At 37.9% G+C, this 20252-nt stretch overlaps 1 protein-coding gene across 1 annotated transcript in view; it reads left to right on the top strand.

Moving 5' to 3' along the window:
• Positions 1-20252, top strand: part of LRRIQ1 (leucine rich repeats and IQ motif containing 1) — a 225895-nt gene that overhangs the window by 168056 nt on the left and 37587 nt on the right. Inside the window, exons 26-27 of the mRNA XM_027842509.1 lie at positions 6889-6968; positions 16475-16621. Of these exons, the coding sequence (XP_027698310.1) occupies positions 6889-6968; positions 16475-16621 (227 nt within the window). The remainder of the gene's footprint in view (positions 1-6888; positions 6969-16474; positions 16622-20252) is intronic.

The following is a 20252-nucleotide window of genomic DNA, read 5'->3' as shown; positions in this document are numbered from 1 at the left end:
AGTAGTAGTAGTAGTAGTAGTAGTAGTAGTAGTAGTAGTAGTAGTAGCAGCAGTAGTAGTAAAAGTAGCAGTAGTAGTAAAAGTAGTAGGAAATAGAGAGCTGGCTTTGGTACTAGGAAATCCTAGTTTCACATCCTCCCTCTGACACATGCTGTGTGACCCTGGGGCAAATTATTCAACTTTTCGGTTCTCTAGTTAACTAATAATCCATCAGTCAAGAAACATTTATTGAGTACCTATTATGTTCCAAGCACTGTGATAAATGCTGGGGATGCAAAAGACAGTCCCTGTCCTCAAAGAGTTCACAGTCTAATGAGGGAAGACAAGCAAATAAATGTGAACAAAGCAAGCTATATAACAGATAAAGAGGAAATAATTAACAGAGGAAAGGCACTAGAATTGAGAGATTGGAGTCTTCCTGTAGAAGGATTTTAGTTGGGACTTAAAGGAAGACAAGACAGGTCAGTAGTCAGAGTGGAGGAGGGAGAGCATTCCAGGCATGAGGGACAGCCAGAGAAAATGCCTGGAGCTGAGAGATGAACATTTTGTTCATGACATAGCCAGGAGGCACCAGTGTCACTGGATTGAAGAGTGCCTGTCAGGGAGTAAAATATAAGAATACTTGGAAAGCCAGGAGAGGACTTCGAATACCCAATGGAATATTTCATATTTGCTCCTGGAAGCAATAGGGAGCCACTAGAGTTTATTGAGTAAGGAAGGTGACATGATCGGACTTGCATTTTAAGAAAATTGTTTTAGTAACTGAATGGAGAATGGGTTGAAATGGGGAGAGGCTTGAGGCAGTCAGACCCATCAGTAAGCTGTTGAAATAATCAAGATGTGAGGTGAGGAGAAGCCCTGTACCAGGGTAGTGGCAGAGAAGGGGAATAATTAAAAGATGTTGCAAAGGTAAAATCAACAGGCCTTGGCAACAGCTTGGATATGTGGGGATGAGAGATAGTGAAAAGTCTAGCATGACTCCTACATTATGAGCCTGAGGGACTGGGAGAAATGGTATTGCTCTCCATACTAATAGAGAAGGTAGGAGGCAGAGGGTGCTTAGAGGGAAAGGTAACGAGTTCTGTTTTGCACATATTAAGTTTAAGATGACTCCGGAACATACAGTTGGAGATGTCTGAAAAGCATTTGGGGCTCAAGATTGAAGGTCAGCAGAAAGATTGGGGCAGGAAAGGTAGATATGAAAATCATAAACATAGAGATGGCTATTAAATCCAGGGGAGTCGATGAGAGTGCTTTAAGGTTTGCAAAGTATTTTTTGCAGATGTTACCTGATGCCCGTAACAATCTTGAGGTGTTATTACTGTCCCTATTTTACAGGTGAGGAAACTAAGGTAGAGAGAGAGGTTAAGTGACTTGTTCAGGGTTATAAGGCTAATAAGTATCTGACTCCTGGATTTTAACTCGGTCTTCCTGAATCCAAATCCAACACTCTTACCCATTACAGTGCTGACCTACATTCAGCTGTTAAAATTATTGGTCTAATACTCATCTCCCACATATCTCTTTTGTATATTCTTACTATATTCTTATATGTATATAAGTTGTTCCCCAATAAACTTCCTGAGAACAGAGACTGTTGCATTTATACCATTATATCCTCAGTCCCTAATATTATGACTGATGCATAGTAGGTGCTTGACGAGTCCTTATTGATTGGGGCATGGTGACTTATAGTCCTAGCTACTTGGGAGGCTGAGACTGGAGTAGAGCTTAAACTCAGGAGTTCTGAGTGTGCCATGGCAGTTAAGTTGCTCCTTGAGGACAGTGACTGTCTTTTGCCTCTTCTTGAATTTCCAATGCTTAGTGCTTGGCACGTAGTAGATACATAACAAATGCGTATTGATTTATTGACTAAGTTGAGCATTAATATGGAGAGCTTGTGGAAATAGGGGACCACTAGGTTACCTAAGGAGAGGAGAACCAGCCCAGATCAGAAATGGAGCAGGTCAAAACTCCCACAGTGATTAGTAGTGAGATCTTGCCTGTGAATAGTCTCTCTGTTCCATCCTGGTCATACTAGTGAGATGGAGTCTCTGTATTTTGACAGATAGCTTAGAGTGCTGGGCTTGGAGTGAAGAAGCCTTGGATAGAAATCCTACCTCAAACACTTAGTAGCTGTGCGACCTTGGCAAGTCACTTGACTTCTCTTGGCCTTAGCTGCACTTCTGTAAAATGGGGGATGGACTTGATGGTAAAGGTCCCTTTCTCAAAATCTATGATCCTAGGAAGACCTTCACTGCACAAGGGAAGGCCTTCAATCTTGGCCTTGCTCTCTAGCTTTGTTTTCCCTGAATCCCATGCATGGTTGTATCTCTAACCCTGGAACATTGGTTTTCTTTTGTTTAGGTCTGGTTTCCCTCTCCTCCATTTTGAACCTTAAAGTTCTTTAGAAGCTCCCAGGTTTTTGTTTGTTTGTTTGTTTTTTGTTTTGTTTATTCCCTCTCCCCTCCCCTTATAATGGCTACCTTTTTAACATTGTGGTAGAGAGACACTGATGATAGTTTCAGCCTTACAGTAACAAGGGAAGTTTTATAGACAGATTATTTGTAATTTGTATGTAAGTAGGAGACATACTATGAATTGCCAATATAGTTTCCAGCCACTCTTGGTCCTCCTTGTGTCCAGGGGAAGATATATAGTCTCATATAACCCTAAAAAGGAGATATTCTTCCTTACTATAACTAGGTAGGAAAGAAACATGCATTTATTAGGTGCCTACTGTATACCAGGCACCGTGTTAAGTGATTTACAAATATTATCTCATTTGATCCTCACAATAGTCCTGGGAGGCAGTTGCTGTAATTATAATCCTACCACTTTATATTTAGTCATCTCCTTGAAGCAGGAAAATTTAATACCACATTTTTGAGATTCTGTGGTTTGCAAGAATTTTCTGATTTAATTCAATTAAACATTCATTTAGCTCCTGCTGTGTTCAAAGCTTGTCATAAGCTCAGCTCTAGACTTGTGAATGTTTTGTCCATACCAGCTTGAAGCCTTCCTGCCAAGTCACAGAGGGCTATGGTTTGTGTTTGTAGAAAGAGCCCTTCACTGACAAAATCATAGACCTTTGAAGTCTGTGCTAATTCAGCTCTTAGTTAGCTTGTCTTCTCTGCCATGAAAAGTGATCAATGCAAGGAAAATGATGGAACAAAACTGGCCAACAAGAAGCAGTTCCTAAGGTCAGAAAGGAAATAGGAAGAGAGCACCCAGCTGCCCTCAAATTCAAGTCACATAATCTAGATGAACTAACATCCTTAGGGCAAAATGTTCAGCATGAACATTTAAGTGACTGAGGACAGTGGCAGTATCTGGAGATCAATCAACAAGCATTTTGTTCTTCTGGAACTAGGAATACAATGATAAAAATTGAAACAACTGCTGCTTTCAGGGAGCTTACATTCTATCCAGATATAAGGATATATATATATATATATAATTAATACAAAATATAGATAATGTAGTTAGATATAAGATAGGAAAGGAAGGTGTTAGCATTTGTAGGGATCAGGAAAGACTAGATAGATGGATAGATAGATAGACAGACAGACATAGATATAAATACAGATAAGATGCTAGTGTTTGAAGTGCATTTTAAAAGAAGTGGATTCCAGTATGAAGTATTTAGGGTAGACAAAAGAAAACTGAATCTTAGACCACTTAGAGGTCACAGAGGGGAAAATATCCTAGTCTATTGCATCAACAATAGGGATCTAATCTCAAAGGGATGCTGGAAGGCTTTGGAATTAATGTCCCTGGCTCTCAGGGCTCCTCTCTTTTGATCCTTTCTTTAGGGAGCAACTGAACTCAAGCCATGATGGAAATGTTCAGCATAAAGACTCTTTCTGTGTCTTGTTGTAATACTATCATGGCTCTGGGTTGTGGCATTCTTTGCCCACATTCATGGAAAGCCTTTGGTCCTCTTCCTCATGTACATATCAGGCCAGAATTTGTCTCTTAAGATCATTGAGACCAGGAAGACTTCAAGGTGAAAACACCATCATTCTGTCCATCTTCCAGACCTCCAGTATTACTGCTGGCCTCTTAGAGGAGAGCTACATTAATTTAAGTCTCAACTGTGATTTCATCAACATGAAGAGCTCCATAATAAAAATGTTCCCTCCACCAGCTTAAATCTGCAATGCTCTGCCACTTGTAATCTTTGTTAGCTGAGGCCCTAAGCAAGATTAAGTGACTTTTCCAGAGTTACAGATACAGCACGTGTCAGAGGCAGGACTTAAACCCAGTAATTCTTGTCTCTAAGAGGCAGGCAGGTCCTCCATCCAACACACCACACTGTATGTTTTTTTCATTATGTTGATTAATGGTTTATGCTCAACCTGTAGGTAATTCTCTAGTAGAGAGTTCCTGCAAGATTCTATACATTTTTAAGAACTTAAATGAAGACATAAAATAGCAAATATTAAATTTCCAGGTAACACAGAATTGGGAGAGATAGCTGGTATGTTGGTTAATAGAAAAGAGGCTCCCAAAAATATCTTAATAGGCTACAACAGAAGACCAAATCTAATCAGGAGTAAGAGGGAAAATATAAAGGCCTGTACTTTTAATGGAGGAAATTGGGTAGGAGCACTTGATAGAATGCAAGATCAGAGAGTGCCAACAACATGGCATGTTAGTTCTGTGCTCTTAGGTAGCATTAATATTAGTTTAATAAAGAGTCTGATGGGAAGATGATCAAGGAACCAAATCCTTGTGGTTATGATGTGGCCATTATGTGGTCAGAAGCAGTCAAGAAGTTCACCATCCACCAAAAGCTTAAGCTACCATATTGTAGGAGTCCCTAGAACTTTCTGGATGATCTCTTGAGCATGTGTTCTTTGAGTTAACCTCTATAGGCCAATTCAAACTTGCTCCCCTTGAATAATGTTGAGGAAAAAATAGAGATGATAGTCCCACTACATTCTGCATTGAGTTTATCACATCAGGAATATTGTATTTAGTTCTAGGAATCACATTTGGGTCATACTTCATAAGCTATAGTGGGGCTAGAAGACAATAAATAGGATGGTAAGGAAATTTGAAACCATGTCAGTTGTATTGAAGCAAGTTCAACAGAAGAAAAAACTTAGCACAGAACTGATTTCTTTCTTCAAATACTGGTTGATGGTTATGTGAGGAAAAAAGATTAAATTTCAAATTAAACCAGGAAACCAGGGCAAATGGGCAAAAGATAAAGGGAAGCAAATTTTGACTCTACACAAGCAGTAACTTACTAACAGTTAATACTGTCAAAACCAGAACTGTCTACTTGGTTAGGTAGTGAGCTTCCTGTCACTAGATTAGGCAAAGAGTATTATATTGACCAAATATTGGGGGTGGGGTAGAAGGAATTTCTAATTCAGGTAATGGTCAGAATGGATGACTTCCAAATCCAATTAGGGATCTTAAACCCATTTGAGAAAGGTACAAAAGTACTGACAACTGGGAAATACAAAAAGCTGTCTTTTTCCTCAGTTAGAAAGAAGTATTTTTCCATGACACATTGGGAGACTAACTGTTCCCTTCCCTTCTTTCTCAGGCTAGAAACTATCTGTCTGACTTCAGTTACAGGTCAGTCACTGAGATTACTTACTTTACAGCCTTTTGGCATATTTCCAATAGCAATGACTTTAAATAGTGCATCATTTAGTCAATTTAAAGCGATCATATTCCTTAAAATAGAGTAGAATTTCAATAGAAAATGAACCAACTTCATCAAAAGAATATCAGGCTGAGTGTACTGACTCGAAGACATATCTTAGAAGTTACTTTTCTTGTACTGAGTTTCTGATATTAGCTTGTATTCTTGTATTTTGTTGTTTTCTCCTAAAGAGGGAGTTGTGGGGGTGGGGAATTGATGATTCTCTAGTTAGTTGAATCCTAGTTAATCAGTGTGAGACAAATGTAGGCAGTGTATGCACTTTGGAAGGACTCTGTGTGACATTTGAGGTGCTACACTAATCTTTATAGCTCATATCTGTTATATATTGCCTTTCTTAAGCTTATAGGAAAGCAAGGAAACGTTTCATTAATTACCCAAAGAAGGGGTACAATATCCCAGTTGCCCAGCAGGTGGCAATATACTCAAACCCCGAGCCAAGTGGTTCCATCCTTGTTTCTCTGGAGCCTGAGCACAACTGTCTTCCTAAATAGCTGCTTTATCCCCACTAGCCCACAGAGCACACTTAGCCTCTGAAAACTAAGATCCCTCCCACCACTCAAGAGCCAGTGAACCATGGAGCCATGTGGCTTCTCAAGGCGGTGCTGACCAGGTTCTGAAGTTTAGACTAGGGAACAATGAGCACAAAAGCATTAAAGATAGGGAAATAGTTATGAATACCTACATAGATGTCTATCTGTCTGTCTGTCTGTCTATCTATCTATCTATCTAGTTGTACACCCCCTTCTCCAATCTGGACTTTACTACCACTCCCCTCTCACTCCAGTGCCCTTTCCCCCACACGTACACGCATAGAATACACTGACTCAATTCACTGTGGTCCTAATGTTTTATGTGACATAGCATAAATGTTTGAAAATGGATACACACTCTTTACTCCAGCCAAACTGATTCCCCAAACTCCGCTCTACTAGACTCCTCTCCTAAGTGCCTACGAAAGGCCCTAAGGCACCCATGCCGGCAGGTCCTGCGGAGGGGTTAATGGCCAAGAGTCCGGGGTCCCAAATCTGGCCCTTGAAGTTTTATTAGGAACACAGTGCAGGGGAACTTGATCAGATTCCTACTCCTGGCTCAGCAATCCTTTTACTTCAGACTGACTGAACACCAACAATGAGACGACTGTCAGTCCCCAGTACTCTGGACCTCCTCTCAATCCTGTTGCCTGCTTCTGTTCACTTCCACAGCACTGGTCCTTATCGCCACAGGGAGAAGCTCAGGATGTGGCCACTGTAAGAACAGTCTGGGCTCAAATTTCTTCCTTCAGGTTCCAGTCACAACAGATAGAAACAGATGCAGGTCAGGCTGCCAGCAACAAAGAGATCTTATCTAACAGAGTCTTTTGGCTTCTGCCCATGTTTTGAACAGGGAGCCTTGGTTTCACTTCTGAGGCTCTCCACCCCCTGCCAGTCAATTGCTGATCAGAAGTCTCTCTTGAGAGCAAATGAAGCAAGGAGAGAACTTTAGAAATCCTTGTAGCTACACATAGGTCTCCCCACTTTCTGTTTTTAAATATTTTTAATTTTTTTTATATCCCAGGTATCCTCCTCCCTCCCCTCCCAGAGAGCCATTTCATATAAGCAATAGTATTTTTAAAAGGTGAAAGGAAGAAAGAAAGGAAGGAAGAAAGGAAGAGGGAAAAATCAGCATTATGGATCAATACATTGAAAAAACCCAAAAAACATGTACAATATGTGATATCTTTGGACTTCCCACCTCCCCAAACGGTGATTTGGGGGTGTCCTCTCATATCTCTTCATTTGAGTCATGCGTGATCTTTATAATTTTGTTACATTCACTTTTGTTTTTTTGTGTGTGCAGTTGTTCCTTATACTGTTGTTATCATTGTGTATATTGTTTCTTGTCTCTGCTTGTTTCATTCTGAATAAATTGATGTACATCTATCCATGCTTTCTCTGTATTTACCACATATATAATTTCTTACAGCATGGCAATATTCTATTACATTTATGTACCACAATTTGTTTAGCCATTCTCCAATCTATGAGCATCTACTTTGTTTCCAACTTTTTGCTTATCACAAAAAGTGCAGCCATAAGTGTTTTGGTGTACATAGGGACTTTTTTCTTATCAATGGCTTCCTTGGGATACAACCCGATAGTAGAGTCTCTGGTTCAAAGGGAATAGACATTTTAGTCACCTTATTTGTGTAGTTCCAAATTGCTTTTCAGAATGGTTGTACCATTTCACAGCTCTATCAGCAATGTATTATTGCGCCTATCATTCCACAACCCGGCCAACATTGACTATTGCTTTGCCAGTTTTCAAGATGTGAGGCGAAACCTCAGGGTTGTTTTCATTTGTATTTTTCTATTTATCCATGTAGTTGTGAATACTTTGCAGTTCTTCTTTTGAGGACTGTTTGTTTATGCAGTTTGACTATTTATCTATGGGGAAAAGATTATTAGTCTTAAATAGATTTATTAATTGTTTATATATCTTTGATCCCAAACCCAGGTAAGGCAAATTTGATACAGAATCTTTTCCCATTCTTAGCCTAAGTGTATTCGTATTGTCTGTGCAAAAGCTTCTCCATTTCATATAATCACTTATCAATGTTATCTTTTGTAACCTTTGTCTCTTGTTTGATTAAAAATACATTTTTTATGCATAGCTCAGAAACATTACCTATTTTCTCTGATAATTTTAATATTATGATCTTTAATATTAAAGTCACTTATACATTTAGGATATGTTGTGGAATATGGCAAATGCAGTCCAAATCAGATTAAAACATAATTAGGAAATGTTAACAAAATAAAAATACAATACAACATAGGTAATGTTAATTTGTTGGGAGTTTTTAAGTCAGCATACCACAGAAGGATCAATTTCTATTTGAATTTGATAACACTGGTTTAAGGTATTAATCTAAGCCCAATTTCTGCTAGATTGCTTTCCAGTTCTTCAAGCAGTTTTTATAAATAAGGAGTATTTTTCTGTATAATTTGTTTTCCATTTTATCAAACATTGGTTTATTGAGTTCCATTATTTATGATCCTCCCTTGTTTAATCTTTTCAGTTGATCTGCTTTTTAACTAATACTAGATGGTTTTGATAATTGCTGCTTTATAATATAATTTTAGTTCTGGAAGTTCTTTTCCCTCTTTGTCTCTATATTTTTTCATAATTTTCCTTGATATTCTGGATCTTGTGTTTTTCCAAATGAAGCTTGCTATTATTTTACCAAGTTCTATGAAAGATCCCCATTACAATTTGATGTATAGTTTTAAAAATGTAAATTAACTTTGCTAGCATTGCCTTTTTATTATGTTGGCACAGCCTACCCATGAGCACTGAATATTTCTCCAGGTATTTAAGTTGTTTATTTCTTTAAGGAACACTTGGTAACTGAATCTGTACTAATTTTTGGTGTGCTTTGGTAAGACAATCCTCAGATATTTTATGCATTATACTATAGTTATTTGGAATGAGATTTGATTTTTTCTTTTACTTCTTGGATTTTATTATTATATAGAAATAGAGTTGACTTTTGAGGGTTTATTTGCGGCCTGAAAAATTTGCTGAAGCTATTCATTATCTCAACCGATATCTGTCCTGAATTTCTTAGTATTTTCCAAATGTTCCATCACATCATTAGCAAATAGTCATAGCTTTATCTTATCTTTGCCTCTCTTTATTTTTTTAATTTCTTTCTCTTATCTGTTTCTAGCATTTCTAGAACTATATCAAGTACTAGTGGAGTCCCCCCACTTTCCATTGTCTCATCAAGCTGTTTTCTCTGAGGATTTCTGATGTCCTATTGAATTCCCACAGAAATGAAACAGTGCTACAGAACATACAGAACCTCACTACATCAGGTTATACAAAGATGTTACACCCAGCTTGTCCCTCTTTAAGGGTTAAGTAGTGCAGTAAACACATCTGTTGTTGTTAGTCCATGTTTACACAAAGGGGGAAATTATTCCTTTCACACAGGTGTGTAGAACCTGGAGTGGCCCTAAGAGGAGTTGGTGGCCCAGGGGATGCTGCCAAAAGCATCTGAACACAGCCACCTGAGATTCTCCAGGTGTTCTACTGATTGCCTTCTTTGACTATTGACCCAAATAAGCTTGGGATGGTTCCTTTGGAAATCCTTTCCAAGGCACTTGGCAAAGATGTTCCTACCAGGGGAAAATTTGTGAAGGGGGCAGGAGAAACTTCTCCCTGTTATGTTTAGAGGACTACATTTTCAGTATGATTCTGGTCTAAGAGGGATAAATTAATTTAGGTAGAGACAAATTTAGGCTAGAGAATTTCTTTCTAGAGCCTCACACTAACTTTTCCACATACAAAGTTGAAATCGTAATACATAGTTGTCATGGTTAGTGGATTACAGAATCCAATAACTATATAATAATGATATTTTACAATGCTACCTAATTTTGGCAATTTTAGGAGGAAATGATCACTCCTCTTTTTTCAAGTATAATTTCTCTACTAATGCCCTTAATCCCATTCTCTTCCTCAATCATATCCTCTTTCTTTGATCTTCATTCTTCTTCTTCTTCTTCTTCTTCTTCTTCTTCTTCTTCTTCTTCTTCTTCTTTTTCTTCTTCACACTCCATTCACTCATGTTTACATACATGGTGAGTTTTTCTTACGAAAAATAAACAACCCTTAATTTGACTCTTCCATCCCCTTTAGCTAATTTACTTTTTCTCATTTTATTTTTGCTTTCTTGCCTCTCTAACTTAGTAGTCTGTGACCACCCTCTTCCTGCTCTTTGACCCAAAGTAAGATGACTTCCATCTCCCCCAAGCTACAGAACCTCATTGAATATTAGAGTTAAAAGACATCTCAAAATTCTTCTAGTATAACTTCCATTTGAAACATAATTTTCTTTTTGAGGTATAAGATCTACTCCCTTACTAAGCAATCCAATAAGAACTATTCAAACATGTTAATTCTTACTATGTCCTTGAGTTTTATTCAAGAAAACCCTCTTAGAATCCTATGAAATCGTAATCCCTTTAATTTTAGCAACTAAGACAAGGTGATCGTATTATCTGGGGAAATTATTTCTATTAAATTCATTGAGCATGTATTTAATCTCTACTATGTGAACTGAGATAGATTATGGAAATACAAAGATGGAAAAAGCATAGTCTCTACATTCAGGTGGTTTACAATATATAGGGGGAAATTAAACATGTACACAGAGAATTGTACTAGGTAGAATGTGATAAGGACAAAGGCAATATCTGGGCAAAATGTTCTAAGAAAATTAGGAAAGAGATTACTTTTACATATGGAGATCAGGAAAGATTTCTTGGAGAAACTAGCACCTAAGATTTGTCTTGAAAAAAGATGAATTCAATAAGTGGAGATGAGGGGAGAGGGCATTCTAGGTATGGAGAATAGATTGCAAAAGCTTGAGGTCAAGATAAAATAGGGGATTAAATGTTAGTGCATTTGGTGAGAACACAGTGAATGAAGTGGAGTCATTTGAAATAAGGTTGAAAGTATGTTGACATCAACTTGTTGAGGATTTCTATTGCCAACTAAGAGTTTATGCCTTTTCCTACGGGAATTAGTGAGCTGCTGATCATTTTTAACGTAGAAGTGACATGATCCTAGCTCTAAATTGGTAAATTTTTTTGGCTGTGTTAAGCATGATTGCAATAAAAAGGGAAAAGACTGGAAGCAAGGAAAAAAATATTCTAAAAAATAGTTCAGGGAAACCCAGTGAGAGCTTGAACATGAGTGCTGGCATTGTGAGGAGAAAAGGGAGGATGGGTACCAGAGATTTTGTGATTCTAACAGTGTAGGGTAGCTCAAAGCCCAGTAGGTTTGTGATTAGCCATATTTACATAACAAAAGCAAGAATTTGGAACAAAGGATTTGTCTTTCCCCCTCCAGTTCAGTTGCAAGAGAGATCAAAAATTGGGGCAGCTAGGTGGTGCAATGAATAGAGCTCTGGCCCTGGAATCAGGAGGACCTGAGTTCAAATCCAGCCTCAGACAATTAACACTTATTAGCTGTGTGACCTTGGGCAAGTCACTTAACCCTGATCGCCTCACCAAAAAGGAAAAAAAAAAGAGAGAGTCCAAAAATTATCTTACCTTTGAGGAAACTAAGGAGCCGCAGAATCACACAGATCTTGGTGGTTTATTTTTGAAAGGACAACTCCTGAAGTTATTATTAAGGGATCTAATTTTGTGATCAGAAATTAACAGTAGGTAGCAGGATTTTCTAACCCTACATCAGATATAGGATTGAGACTAAGACTGCCCCTAGTGAACAGCAAGAAGAATCCAAAAATAGACTTAATACTAGCTGGGTAGCACTCTGCCCAACTTTGGCCCTAGTTATCTATAATATTAGATGTAATATATCTCATAGCCTTAACTATGCCAAAAAAGCTATCATCCTATTTTCATCAGGAAGAGACCTTCTAGTAAATGCACTAGATCATTGGTGTCAAACTCAAATAGAAATCAGTACTCTTGATCCATACATAAGAATCCCTGCTGTCTCATGTTGACTTAGTTTTAAATGTAATGGTATCTATGTTTTATTGTATTTTTATTTACTTTGTTAAATATTTTTCAGTTTTCAGTTTCATTTTATCTGGTCCTGGCCCCCCAAGGGCCACATGTCTGACACACCTCTGTACTATATCACCTGATCAGCCTGACCTAAGAGAGGAAACACTAAAGCTAGAAGCAAAGATGCATGTAGTAGGTACATGAGTATCATTGAGGAGCAGCCATGTGACCCAGTAGGAGCAACATGATATTATATTATCAATTTTAGTTTCTCTAACTCTTTCATATTATACATACACAAGGATCTTACATGCAGCTCAATTAGGGCTGGAGTCAGCTCATACTGGCTCTCAAGAGCTAGTTGTTAAATTTTCCTTATGAGTATTTACAACTCAGAAGTCACCAAGTGCTACAAATCAGGGCTTGGTTTATTGTTTTGTTGATTGTCTAGATTTAAGAAAGTGACGAGAAAATGTTAATCATGAGATTAAACTTGAAAGTGTGTTGTGCATATATTTTGTTGGGAGAGTTCATTGTTAAACATTTACCAGCACAACCATCATACACACACACACACACACACACACACACACACACACACACACACACACTCAGCGTGTGCATGTGGGGGGGAGAGAATTATGTATCTATGTAGTTTATATATAGTTATATATACTTTATATATATAGGTACATATATAGTTTATATATATAAAACTATGTATATATGTGTATGTGTATATATATATAGTTATAGTTATGTCCATGTATACCTATATGTAAATATACAGATATACACATACACACAAATATACAAACTTGTGTCCCAGATATATTGGTGATGGGGGAAATATATTTGCTACTTTGTTAATTATGCTATTTTGTTCATTGTATACTTTGGCTAACTTGCAAAAGTAATTTTACTGGTAAGGGCTCTTGAGCTATGGGTTTTAAGTAAATGCAGATTCGTAGAGTCCCTTGAACCCAGAGTAGCCCTTCTGGAGTTCCCACACATATTACATGACGGTCCAACAATAAAATTTGGAACCAGATTGAATTTAATTCAACAATAGGAATGAGGAAGACAGAGTCAAAGATGCCTGAGGTTTTGCACCTAGATAACTAAAAGGATAGTTTCATCATCAACAGAAATAGGGAAGTTAAGGAGAAGGTCAAGCATTACAGAAATGTGACTTCAGTTTGAGAAATGACCTTAACCCTTGAATTATGGGGCTTATTATGTGCCTTTATTCAATTCACCATAAGAGTCATCATCTTCTGAGCTCTGACAGTCTTTCCACAGAAGCAAATAGATTCCTCTTCTTGGCAACTTCTTAGCTCATACTCACTATCCATCACTACTGTCTACTAGCCCTTTAGAAAAATCCAATCAATTCTCAGATAGAAAATAGGAGCTTTCTATGTATTTGTTCTTTTTAGAACCCTATTAATTCTCCCTGACTATTGTGTGAGCAGATAAGTAGTCTAATCTCTACACAACTTCGTGTTGGGTGAACTTTTCTCAGTCTGCTGTCTTGTGCGTTTCCTGAGCCCCAGCATCCCTTATCAGGATTTTGTCACATGGATAGAGATTTTGACACTGAACTTGGGTATTTTACCTGTTTCTACAAAAGTTTTTTTTTTAACTATGGCCATGACAACATGTTAATCCACCATAAGCCCTTAATTGAAATCCATACTAGCTATGAAAATTTCCATCTTCTCAATTTTTCAACCCCACATCACATGTTTTCTGACTTTTTCAATGTATTGATCAATTGTTTTAATTTCTTCTTCTTTTTCTTCTTGTCTTTAAAAAAATACTATTTGCTATATAGAATGGCTCTCTGGGGAAAGATATTAGGGAAAATTATGATCATGTTGAAAACAAAAAGCATCAATAAAAACTTGTTTTAAGGAAAAACAATCACTTTTATCACTTTTATAATCCAATTTTTCTCTTCAGTGCAATTGTTGGCTGTTGTGTCTTTAGAATTTCATTCTTGAGCACCTCCCACCCATCCTGGTCTGGTCTCCTTCCCCCAAAGCATTTCACTCCATATGACACTACCTATCTTTTCTCTAAACCTTTTGAAATATGCCTTCCCAAAAGTAAAGTGCTTCTCCTTTTCTATCACCATCATGGTCAGTTCTTCCCAGAATTCTCATCATTTCCACCCCAGCAACCAATTCCCCATCTTAGTGAGAATCAAATCCAGAATTGAATTTCCCCTTGTTGATTCCTTCACCTTCTGAAGGATGAAATTTGCAGTAAAGTCAATCAAGAAGTTATAACCTAAACTGATTTTGGCATTGAGAAAGCTCCATCAGGGATTTGGATAATTAAAGTCTCCCATCATTCCTACATTATGCTTCTGTGCCAGATTTATGATGTGTTTCTCAGAATCATAGATTTCCTCTTTCTGTCCAGGTGCTCTTTAATGTATTATAATAACAAAATCATTTCTGTTTCTCCCTACTGTGACCTTTATCCACATACTCTTTGTCATGCTTTGTCTGGTTACTGGTTGTCCTCAAGTGGGAATACATTCTTAGTGTTTAGTGTAACTCCATTGCCACACACATCCATCTACCTTCTTTATATTGAATAAGGTATATCCATTTAGAACCATAGCCTCATCATGACTTTCATTCCACCAAGTTTCAGTGATACCTGTGAGGTAAAATTTAACTCCTTGTGGGAAGATCATTAGTTCCTTTTGTTTCTTGCCTAAATTTTGGATATTTGCACATAAGATATTTAAGACTCTGGGTCTTACCACTGACTGTTTTCTTGAATTTTTTTTCTCCTGTGAATTTCTGGGTATCTCCACTGCTATTTCTTTTCCTCTTTTTGTAGCTACTATCTATAGTATCTAACTTGAGGGCTCTACATAGGCAGTCTTCCCTCTCCCCCATTCCTTTTTCTTTTAAAACTCCTTTGATTAGATTTAAAGGACACCTGACAAACACATTCTTACTAGCCTTTTTTTGGAATACTCTATCTCTGGCCAGGTATCTGTCATCCCTATATTGTAATCCATGCTCCAGAACTAAGTGAGTAAATGAGAAAGTATTTATTAAGCTTATACTATGTGTCAAGCCAGAGATACAAATAGTCCCTGATGAGTTTATAATTCTAATTGGAGGAGAGAGCGTATAAAAAAAAGTTCAGCTTCAGTGTAAATGCAAAGACTCCAAAATCTTGTGGGGAGCCGCGGATTAGTTGGCGAAACCTAGGGGTTCTTGGGTTGCGTGGGCATTTAAGATGACAATGCCAACAGAACATAAGGCACAAAGGGCAGATGAAAAAGCCTTGACATTCCTAGGAGGCAGTGATAGGGCAGGTGGTCATTCTCTACCTCTTTAGAAGGAATGAAGTTGTTGATTCTTATACCAGTAAAGCCCTATGGGCAGTAAAGCAGCTTGGCCTAAAGGAAAAAAGCGAGGTAAGAGTGCATTCCTGTTAGAGGCAGTTCCCCCTCTGCCTAGATATACAAGTTGGGTCCTGGGATGGCCCAGGCTGGGAGAGAGAAAAAAAGGAAAAATCCAGGAGGTTGGGACTCCCCCATTGGTAGAACCTCTTGTTCAGTACCTTTATGTCAACATCAAAATCCTATTGTCAGACATCATCTTCTTAGCTAGCTATTCACTTCCCAAATTAATTTTTCTGTTCTGCATCCTTTTCCTTTAATGTATAATACTGAAGAAATTATAACCTCCCCCCCTTAAACCCATGGGCTTCAGTTTCTTGCTTGAAGCTCTGTAATTGTTTATAATCCTTCTTTGAGTCTTCCTGGACTTGTCATTTGTGTCCATGTGAATCACCAGAAGTCGATATTTATCATCCATTTTGTTAAGCCTCGGGAAATTGTTCTTTCTTGGATACATACCCTAAGGAAGACAGCATTTCCTTATTATTGCTATCATATTGAGAAAAAGCTGCCTCAGTCCCTCTGAGCAAAGAATCACCAACTTGTCCTATTCTTTTCTTCTTCACCTGAATCTTACTGGATAATCTCTTTCCTGATGGTTTCTGTCGCCCTACTCTATGATTCCTTGGAAGAAAAATAGTTTCTTCCTCCTCAGAGAATCCAGCTTCCTCCTCTTCAGGAAGTCTCAAAACTATTTTTAAGGCCTAATTCAGCAACTGTCCATTTCTTCCCCTTTCTCCTCTGTGTAACACTTTTCCACTCTCCATTATCCTGATAGAAGTCAAGTTTCTCATCTTCCTCATGTCCCTTTTCCCCATTTTCCTTTAGGAACACTTCCTTTTCCCCAACAACCTGGAGTGTAAAGAAGCATTTTTCAAGTCCCTTCACTTCCTCAAGGAAGGAGATCAGCCTACATTTGGAACCCAGAACACTCTCAATGGGCTATGGCAGAAATGTAAACATTTAACTTGCAATGTAAGTTACTGAAAAATTTCTCCTATTCTTCATAATAGTTGAGATATTCAGTCTTGCTTTAGTTAACTGCTTATGGGTATTTGTACCACAACCCTCAGCACCTGGTTAAAATTGTTACAACTAATTATTACTCTTAATAACTTGACAACCCACTCAACTTCCTTTCTTAATTTTCAGCAACACCAGCACACTCACCTCTCCTTCAGACTTGTACCATCCTCTTTTCTACTTCACCATTTTGATCTACGCACCAATCCACTTTATCACTTTTCTTAACTCTCTAATTATTCCACTCAACCTTTTCTTACTTACTTTGGCTTTTCGTGCCAACTGCCTGCTCCTTCTCTTTTTCGAGTTTATCTCCTCAAGCTCTACTCCCTCATCCTCCTTGAATGTTCTTCACTCTTTCCTGTAATTGTCCTTTCACGTAATTGTCTTTGGTCCTGCTTCCTCTTTCAACTTGGTAGTAGAATCTGGACCAGTATTTAGGTCTGGAGGTTGTTCCCCTTCAAATTGTTCCCAATTTCTCCCAAATTTTGCCAAATTTGTCATCATCAGATTCAACTTCTTACCTTTTTTCACTAATCCATGCCCCTGCAAGTCAACTACATTATTCCTTTCTCCTTTTTCAGCTAAGTCCCTCTCTGTTCTGCTCTTTTCCCTAAAACTTTCTCACCCAGAAGCCAGATGTAGTGACCCTTTTTTTTCCACTCAGACTATATAATTCTATCCCCTTCACAGTCTGTGATCAAATCTCAAAGAGCATTACAGCACAGTGGTCAAATGGGATCCATTGTCCAGTACAGCAGTTCAGCTCACATTCTCAATATTCACTTTAGACCCATCTGTATGAGTTCCTACAAGTCTAGATCAAATGGGCCCATAAGTAACTGATGATGGTGAGGTCAGGCTGGCAGTTTTCTGGGCCCTCAATGATCTTCATTCCAAGAACATATCTATTTTCCTATGTTAGTTCTTTATGAATTTGAACCTTTTTACACACCAACTCTGCATTCCTTTCAGTCACACATATTACTCGTGTCCATTCAGGACACATTTGTAACAGAATATGACCAAACTTCATCGTCTGCATTCTGTCCCTGCTTTTCTGCTCTGAGGCCACTTTGGCCTCTGTTGCCAAACCCTCTTCTCTTTCTAGTAATAGTAGCTCTGCCTGTTATACTATCTTCCAAAAGACCACTGGGTTCCCAGTGTAGACCTGGTGGTCCTCTATAACGTCTCACTTTGTCTCAGTGACTCATGCCTGGCAAAATGTCTCAGATTCCCCTCCAACTTGTAGACTCTTCTTTTCTTTACAAGATCAGTTGTATCAGCTCAGAGTGCCACGGGACTGTTTATTTCACTCATGTAGCTGCAATGGTAGCAATAGTAAGGGGTCACTTAACATAGTACCTGGTCCGTAGTAAGTTCTTAATGAATACTCACTAACTTGGCTTCTGATATACTGTTCTGAGAATTTGTGCTAGTCTCCATGGTCCATGTTCTCTCTAGACAGTGCACCTTTGATTGTGGGCCTCAGGAACAACTTCTCTAATTTTAACATGAAATCAGTGATCTCCAGGCCCTCTTATTGGGAGGTAATTAGGAATATTTCATATGTATCTTCATACTTTCTGCATCATCAAATAACGTAGTTTTTGACTTCTGTATTTTCAATGCACATACTATGTCATAGACTAGTCCCCTTAGACTTTTCAACAACTACCAACATTTCTCTGCTTAAGTCCCATTGTATCACATCTTATATTAAATCAGCACTGCAGGGGGAGGGGGCATAGAAAGGGGAAAAAAGAACAAAGTAAAAAGTGCACAGCAGAGAACGAAAGAAAACTTACAAGGAAGCAAAAAAAAGATGGATAGCTGTCAACATAATGTGTAAAAGAGGATTCAAAATATACAGGCTTTCTGGAAATGGAAATTTATTGCTCTGTATTTTGGATCCTCTCCTTACCTTTTGCTGTGTACATAGCAATGCTTTTTTTTTCCTTTTCTTATTTTGTATTTGTTTCAGTATTTAAGTTTCTTTTTCTTTTCTTATCATGTATTTAAGTTTTAATATTTAAGTCTAAAATGGATTTTAAAAAAAAAGAAAAAGTAAAAAAAAATAGCATCATGTTCCTGCCAGAAAACAAAAGGTTCCTCATTTGTTGGTCAAGATTTTTTCCCAGAAAATGACCACAGTTTTCCATATTAAGCACCTTACATTAAGGATAGTGCATTCCACTGTGGTGTGAGGGTTCAAGGCTCAGTAGCATGCACTGGTGAGTATGGGCACCTATCAGAATCTGGCCTCTGTATAATTAGACCATAAAAACAGCTTTGAGACTTCTGAAAAGGAGGGATTTGATACTCCGAGGAGGAAGAAGCAGTTTGTCTTCCAAGGAATGATATAGGAGAGGCACAGAAGCTGTCAGGTGAGAGATCGTCAAGTAAGAGTCAGGAGAAGAAAAGAGTAATAGGAGGTGATGGTTCCCTGTTCAGGCACTTGGGCAGCAATTTCTCAACCAGATAGCAACAGTAGCACAGTCTGTCATCTTAGGGCATATATTCAAGACAAAACAATGTTTTTCAAAAAGGTGGCGCAGTGGATAGAGCACCAGCCCTGGAGTCAAGAGGACCTGAGTTCGAATCCAGTCTCAGACACATAACACTTACTAGCTGTGTGACTCTGAGCAAGTCACTTAACCCCAATTGTCTCACCAAAAATATATATATATATATACATATATATGTATGTGTATATATATATATATATATATATATATATATATATATATGAAACAGTTTCCTCATATGTAAAATGAGATTCAGTGGATAAAGGACTTGACTTGTAGCCAGGAAGACAACTTCAAATCCCACCTCAGATATGTACTAGCTGTGTTGACCTTGGGCAAGTCACTTAACTTCTCTTTGCCTCAGTTTCCTTAAATGTAAAAAAATGGTGATTAAAATAGAACCTACCTCTAAGAGTTGTTTTGTAGATCAAATGAGATAATATTTCTAAGGTGCTTACCATAGTACCTGGCACAAAGCAGGCACAATATAAATACTATTTTTATTGATTGCTCTTGGTTGGGGCTTTGAATGTAGGTTGGCAAAATATGTATTTAGTTCAATATAATTGATTTCTTTTTGTTAACCTCCATTTTGTTTTATGGATTAAAGGCATGATTCTGAGGAGGAGTTCATAGGTTTTACCAGGCTGCCAAAGTAGGGGGGGATCTATGACAAATAAAAGGTTAAGAACCCTAATTTACAGCATTCTGCAGACTGCTTTAATTATCTTTGTCCCTTAATTAATGAGCCAGTCCTTTAATTATGAGTCATCTAAGTGCATTTCCAGGCACCAGTATTCATTCTAAGGATTTAGCATCAATGCTGCTCACATCAACTTCCATACTCAAAATGGACACATTTTGAAAGATATTGTATCAGTACTTAAGCCTTAAGCTGTACAAATGTTATCTTAAAGAAACTGCTGTGATATGCAGAGGAAACAACACAAAACAAACTGACCAATCATAGCCTAAAACAAAAGAATAATCAGTTTAAAAAACTGCTAACTTTTCTCCAATGGATCCCTGCAATACTAAGGCATCCAATTAAAATC

Source organism: Vombatus ursinus, unplaced genomic scaffold, assembly GCF_900497805.2.
Source record: "Vombatus ursinus unplaced genomic scaffold, bare-nosed wombat genome assembly UNPS02014874.1, whole genome shotgun sequence".
Lineage (NCBI taxonomy): Eukaryota > Metazoa > Chordata > Mammalia > Diprotodontia > Vombatidae > Vombatus > Vombatus ursinus.
The sequence above is the reverse complement of the archived record's forward strand: the minus strand, read 5'-3'. Positions and strand labels throughout refer to the sequence as shown.